This window comes from Primulina eburnea, chromosome 8, assembly GCF_022965805.1.
Source record: "Primulina eburnea isolate SZY01 chromosome 8, ASM2296580v1, whole genome shotgun sequence".
Taxonomy (NCBI): Eukaryota; Viridiplantae; Streptophyta; class Magnoliopsida; order Lamiales; family Gesneriaceae; genus Primulina; species Primulina eburnea.
The window spans coordinates 11070748-11077784 of NC_133108.1; the positions used below are offsets into that span (position 1 = coordinate 11070748).

Here is a 7037-nt window from a genome sequence, read left to right on the forward strand (position 1 = left end):
ATACAATAATTTGAAGTTTCTCAAAAGGGAATAAACGATAGCAGACAACTATCCATTTTAGATTCAATTTCGTTGAAGGAAAAATGGCCCAAGCCCTCGTTATTTTAAGTTATAATTAGGTTTTAAGAACTACCGCAACATTCAATATGAGTGTGTGAAAAAAATTGTTAAATTTTATCAGTATCATACGATCAACATCTGGCACATGAAAGGCAGCTCTTGAGCCGCCGTGAATCGAATAAATAAAAACCAGAAGGGCATCTGGCAAGCTTCTATTAAATGAGAAGAGTACATGAAGAGTTACATAAAGAAAGAAACTAAAGGATTTTCTTAGACCAGAGTTATGATAGGATCTCAATCTCAAAGAGTAAAACATCAACTGCCCAGAAATCACACTCCGATTCGTTGCTCACATTCCCTCTTCAGGATTTTAAGGCTTACGAGGAAGTGGTGGAGAACCGCTGGTGCTGCTGCTACTGCCACTTCTTCCTCTTATTGCACTGAAATAATGAAATAACACCAAACTGAGTCTGACAAATGTCGAAACACGCATCAAATGTTTTATAGATGCAACTGAATAAAGATCATCAAGGTCGAGTAAAATTATGACGGTTGATAAAGCGAAAACTTTACTTTTTAGGGCTGCGGCTCCTTGAAACCCTTCGTGGCACCTAACACAAATAAACAAAATGGAGCTTCAATAGAGACCAAACAGAAAAATAATGGGAAATAAAAAGGAAAAGTTACAAACCCTGCGTGGGCTAGGCGATGAAGAATATGACGTCGATCGACGGCGTCTGGCTGGTGGTCCACGACCTCTGTTCATATGCAATAGCGATCACCACACAGTGACGTGTAATACAAATCATATCATACAGATGAAAGAAGTGAATGACGAAATAATTAACCACTAATGCCATTAGTTGCTCCTAGTCTTAGAAAGTGATCCTGCAGATCATTGTCTCCTAAAATAATTGCCCTTCGCTCTTTAACAATCAGAAATATTTAACCAGTAATGCCAATTTAGTTGCTCCTAGTCTTAGAAAGTGATCCTGCAGATTATTGTTTTCTAAAATAATTGCCCTTTGCTCTTTAACAATCAGAATGAATTTTCTTCAAGCACAGCAAACAATACAAAAAAAAATAAAGACAAACACCATAACTCTAAGTAACATATATGCTGTGAAATTACGGAATGAGAAAAAAATTGTCTATAACCTTCTAGGAGACGTGGATCTTGATCGTGACCGAGCTGGCTTCCTTACAGGTGAACGACTACGTCGGCGGCCAACTGGAGACCTTCTAGGAGGACTTCGAGCATGCCTTGGAGACCTACAAACATAAAATCAATAGTGAAGAACAATCAATACAATGTTGTGCAGCATGAAGGGATTCCCACGATTAGGTAAAATGGCAATGATTCCTTTTTTCTGTCTTTGCAAGACCCCATGAAAAATTCTTGAAATTGAGTCATTTAATTGAAGTAATATTAACAAAAAACATGAATAGACAGCACATAGCATATATAATGGATCTTTGACAAATTACACAAGTTTGCATAATTTAGCATTAAAGGTCAAATCCTTCATCTCAAGGTTAAACTGGCATAAATAGTAGAGGTGACTGCGAAAATGGGAAATAAATTTCAAGGAATAATCAACGGAAGTGCACGATAAAGCAAATTTTGAAGAATTATCTATAAGTCGAGCCGCAAGGTAAGTATTGTCCACTTGTGCTCTAATTGGAATTATTTTAGTAATTCACAAGCTTTATGAATTGAATAGAAGGAAGATATTTGAAGTCCACGTACATCCTCTTCCATAATCTGACAGAGCAAGTTTAAAAGAAATTACAGAGCTTTTATTTTTTATTTTATCCGATGCAAACCAACAACATGATGCAGTTGAAGTAATTCTGGATGTCCTGGAACTAAATGAGTGCCTAAACTCATCTTCAATTGTTTAGGACACGTCCACAAGCTCTCCCAACTGGAGTAAATTTGGCTATCCATGAAAGAGACACCCAGAGTTAAGTTTATTTGTTTTGTTTAGCCAATACAGCTTCGAAAAATTAACCGAAACCAAATCAAGCTATCTGAATAAACAGATTTTTTTACCTCGATTACCTATTTATGAAAATAACCAAACCAATTTAATGAACTAGTAAACAAAATTACTGAACTTTTGCTCACCCCCAAGTATGCTTCTTTGGGTAGCTAAAAAGTCAGTAATAACTGTACTACTGTAGTATTGTTCAACAAAATTTCTGAATACATGATACCATCCAAAAAATGTGGTGTGTGTATTGACAAATATGCAAAGGATGGCGCTAAGACCATCAGTCAACATACCGACGCCTAGGAGGAAGTGGAGAACGACGTCGAACAGGACTACCACGCGGCCGTCGCGGAGAACCTCTATAAAGAGTAATACAATTCAGCAACTGCCATTGAGAAAAATATTCCAGGCAACAAAAAGATAAAATTTTGAAAACAGTACCTAGGAGGAGATCTAAGACGCCTCGGTGGTGAATTGGGTGAACGGCCTCTAACAGGGGATGTAGGCCTTCTCCTCGGAGGCGGTGAGTCACCTCTTCTATAAGGAGAATCAGCTCGACGACGAACTGGAGATTCAGGCCGTCGACGGGGAGGAGGAAGGGGAGGAGAATTTGGCTCCCTTCTGGGAGAACCTCTTCGTGCCACAGGAGATCTTCTTCGAGGGGGAGAAAGTAATTTTCGGCGGGGAGATGCTGAAAAAAACCAGTAAGATTTTGCTAAAACAAACATGCATAAATATCAAAAACAGGTATGGCAGGCTAACAAGCACAATAAAAGAAGAGTATACATTCTCTCTGCCTCTTTGGTCCATCTTTGTCAGCATCTGCAGCAGTATCAGGTTTTGGAGCATCTCTCCTCGGTGTGATAGCAGCAGCCTTAGGGGGTGAGGATGGCTTCTTTCGTTCAGGTAATGTAAATTTGGCTCGAACAACTTTTCCATCAATTTGGGCCTAAAAAATACAAGTGTAGCATATCATATAACAAGTTCCAAGCAATGACAATAATCATCCAATCGATTAAAAAACCTAAACAGAATCATACACCATCCATGTGTAGTTGAGCTTTTTCGGCGTCTGCCCGAATCTTGAACTCAACGTATGCAAATCCTTTTGGAAGGTTAACCTGGAATTTAAAACATTAAAAAACAACAAGCATTAAAGGTTTCTGGGGGATCATTTGAAAGAGAATAGGAGCCTTGGAAGGGAGGGGGTTCAACAACTTACAACATGATCGATTGCCAGTCGCACATTCACAACTTCGCCAAAGTTACCTAGAAAATATACCAAGACATACTAAAAAAACTCCAGCCTCAAAACATTTGAAACAAACTACGAGCATAAATAGATTGGTTTTGATTGTCACTAGCTGGAAAATTTGCCATTCATAACAGTTCGTGTATGCCATAAGAAATGGAAGACGATCAAATATTCATCTTCTATAAGTAGAGATAGCACAATAACAATGTACCAAATATTTCTTTCAAATGGCTTTCATTCACATTCCTACTAAGTTGGTCAACATGTAGAACAAGAGATTCTGGAATTGGAGAAGCTTTCCTACAAAAGCAGGTCGTAAAGAATTTAGCATGAAAAACACTACACATATAACAAGCATAAACGTCAAAATGCTATCAGAATTTTTTTTTAGAAAAAAAAAAGAAGCAAAGAACAACTACAGAAACGTAGCAAGCAAACTTCACTAAATTCTTTAGATGCTCAAACTAATGAAGGTAAAAAAAAAAGGTATGACAAATGCAAAACAACAAACACAAAGCAACAAAGTTATCATATGAGCTAACCATGAAAATGAAAAAACAGAAGCCAAGTCCCCATAAGGTATCAAAGTTTTATGCCGAGATGAAATAATTTAGAAGTCTAAATGGAAAAGAAAATCCAACTCACTGAATGATTTTGAATTTTGATCCTTTCTCACCATACAACAAATGTCCATTCTTACACATGGAAACGTGAAAAACACTCTGCCAATTTCAAAATCTAACTGAACCTTTCAAGTCAAAACTTGAATTTTGAAACTTGAACAGAAATAAGAATTCATAATGCTGATAGTGATTTGAAATATCTAACTTTCAATGAAATTTTCAACAGTAATATTTTCGGTAAAATATCCCCAACCTTATAACCTTCAAAAGTCTTCAAATACAAAGAGCCTTTTAAAAGGAAATTTAGGTTAAAATGCACTGAGAACTTGCACAAGGATGGAAAAAAAAGCAAGTTCAATTTTTTTGTAAGATGTGACTTGGTTGTCTTGACTACATAGAAAAGGAACATGTAGGTGACGTGCAATGTTACAGCAAAACAGACAAGAAAATGACAACTTAACTTCAACTTAATTGATATGAACAAAAAATGTACCTTGGAGGTGGGGAAGCTTTCTTAGCATGCAATGGTGGTGGCGGCGGTGGTGAGCGACCTCGTTTAGCTCCTTCAGCAGGGCTAAGCAAAACCAAATTGGAAGGAAAAGAGAGTAAAATGTCATGTGTGCTGAATTGCACAATTCGACCATATATCTCAGTAGATAAACATGTGAAAATATGGAGCCAATACTCTAGCATGGTAAGCTTTCATATGTCCAATATGAGTTTGGGTGGTGACAAGGTTGTAAATGGCGGGAGGCGGTGACCGCCTACCGCCTCGGCCGCCTAGGCGGTTGGATTTTTTAAGTAATTTTTTATAGATAATCATGCAATATTATCATTTTTATGTAAAATGTGCAATTAAATAATGTTTAAGCACAAAATATTATATCATCTAGATAATGTGCAATCAATAAAGATTCATCATTATATTAATGTTATTATGCTAACGAAGAAATATATTTTTTTTTTTACCAAAAATCTAAGTTTAAATTTTCAAAGTTTCAATCAATTATCCATCATTAGAACAAGTAGTAGACTAAACATAACTAATCTTCCAAATCATCTACATATACACCGTCTACTACATCCACGATCCTCTCATCGTCGGACTCAATCAACATTTTCTTCATTCTCCTCCTCCGATGTTTCTAAATCTTCATTAAGTTCTCTAATGGGGATGTTCCTTACACTCCACCTTGGATGTAGCACCTCATCCGCTCCCGAGGCACCATTCTCCAAGTAAGACCTTTAAATAGGCCTAATATTTAAAATTAGTTGACTTTGACTTGGTTTTTAAAATTGTTGACTAAGTTTTAAAAATTGTTGACTAGGTTTTTAAAATTGTTGACTACTACCTCGCCAGGTTGCTTGCCGCCTCACCAGCCTCGACCGCCTATTCGCCGTCCCGACCCGTCTCGACACCTTCCTCATGCATAGGCGGTGCGGTCGTGCCGCCTAGGCACCGCCTAGACGGCCGCAACGACCGTCATTTAGAATTAGAACACTGGGAGGTGAAAACAATCCCTTGAACTATGCTGCTTCGAAAAAATCGAAAAACTGGACCCAAGCACATCCCCAAGATAAGCTTGTATACTCCTCGAACCCACTACTCGAATATGAAAATTCAAGCATTCCAAAATACCCATTACTTTATGGCAAGGTCTCATCATCTACCAAGCTCAATTTTTGTATATTCAGGTAAAAGACAGAAAAAAACTAGGATTTCGTACTGTAGGAGAAGAAATTCACCTCTTCCGGGGAGGAACAGGGCTACGGCTACGAGAACTGCCGCTGCGGGAACGAGAGGAAGATGACGAGAAAGATTTAGAGCGCGACCTCGAACTGGAGCGTGAGTCTGAGCCGGAGTAAGAGCGCGAGCGGGAGGAAGAGCCTGACCTTGAGCGGGACGAAGAGCGGGGGCGGCCTCGGGCGGGTTTTGCCATTGGATTTGGCAACTACACTGTAGAACACTCCGATAAACACTAACCTAAATAGTTCTTTTCGGGGAAAATAGGAAACCGGGAGTCTCATACATATTAATTCAAAAGATTTGAATGGGAGCACGTGTACTTTACTAATTTGTATATAAAGGTTAAAATTCAGTTTATTGATAACAATATAATAATGAGATAATTAAAATATAATTTAATAAAAAAAAATTAACACATAATTTTTTCAAAACAGTACAAAAATTACATGAACCAACCGGTAGGTTTCTTGGGTCGTTCTTCAGCCTTCTTGGTTTTTTTTCATTCTTGTAATCAATCACATTCCAGAAAAAAACATCATTGTGGTTGTTCTTTATTACCACGAAGCTCCATTTCCGAGTCGAATGTGAAAGACCCCCAATTTGAACTATTTACAGCTAGAGGAATGAAGAGAAAATTTTCCAAATTAAGTTCGAAGAGAAAACATTGAGAGACCATGTATTAGTACAACATCAAAATTTTCAATTTATTGATCTTATTACATTAAATTTATATTTTGAAATTCACTCATGTTCTAAAATTCGACTCCTAGATTGTCAAAAATTGAGCAAAACCTAGCATTTTGGGATTTAGGTCGTGTTTTGATGAATCTGGGTCAACCTCGACCCGGATTGTAAGGTCCAGGAATTTAAATTCACGTAACTTGAATGCATGCAATCTATGATTTTTATTTAAATTATGTGTTTAATTATTTTGTGTATTTTATGCATAATTATTGCATAATAGAAATTATCTCATGAAATTTTTAAAAGTTCATGCATTAGGGTTTCTAGATGCATTTCGCACTCGAACGAGGAGCGGAGACCGAAGAATTATCAGGAAAATTATTTTATTACATGATTAATTTTTAATAATTAATTTAAGGTGTTTTTAAGTGTATTTTTAAAAAATGAACTTTATTGGATATTTTTACCCGCATTATTTTATTTTTACCCGGTACATAAATTTTATCGAATCAGGAGACTTTTTGAAGGTTCAGATAATATTTCCAAGACTTTACCAAAACGTAATATTTTTCGAGAGTGTATCTGACTTTATGGATCTACTTTTAAGTTTATTGGGCTTAAAACTCTTTTAAACTTTTAATTAAGCAATTTATGGTTCATTAGTTATTTGT

General features: G+C 36.8%; 1 protein-coding gene across 1 annotated transcript; it reads right to left on the reverse strand.

The window, feature by feature from the left end:
- Window positions 1-230: 230 nt before the first annotated feature.
- LOC140838877 (uncharacterized) lies at window positions 231-5957 on the reverse strand. Its single transcript, XM_073205488.1, has 12 exons — window positions 5682-5957; window positions 4429-4509; window positions 3524-3612; window positions 3280-3326; window positions 3098-3178; window positions 2844-3006; window positions 2499-2748; window positions 2351-2416; window positions 1219-1332; window positions 752-818; window positions 634-671; window positions 231-500 (listed from the first exon to the last, which is right to left on the reverse strand). The coding sequence occupies exons 1-12, from the start codon at window positions 5873-5875 to the stop codon at window positions 431-433; spliced, it is 1260 nt and encodes a 419-aa protein (XP_073061589.1). The 5' UTR covers window positions 5876-5957; the 3' UTR covers window positions 231-430.
- Window positions 5958-7037: the final 1080 nt, after the last annotated feature.

Bases quoted from the DNA above. Each gene is read 5' to 3' on its own strand.
- LOC140838877 (XM_073205488.1), bottom strand. From the start codon at position 5,875: ATGGCAAAACCCGCCCGAGGCCGCCCCCGCTCTTCGTCCCGCTCAAGG. The intron at 3,613-4,428 runs GTACATTTTTTG...CTGCTTTTGTAG, and splicing joins AAAGCTTCCCCACCTCCAAG to GAAAGCTTCTCCAATTCCAG. The intron at 2,749-2,843 runs GTATACTCTTCT...GGTTTTTTTCAG, and splicing joins ACCAAAGAGGCAGAGAGAAT to CATCTCCCCGCCGAAAATTA.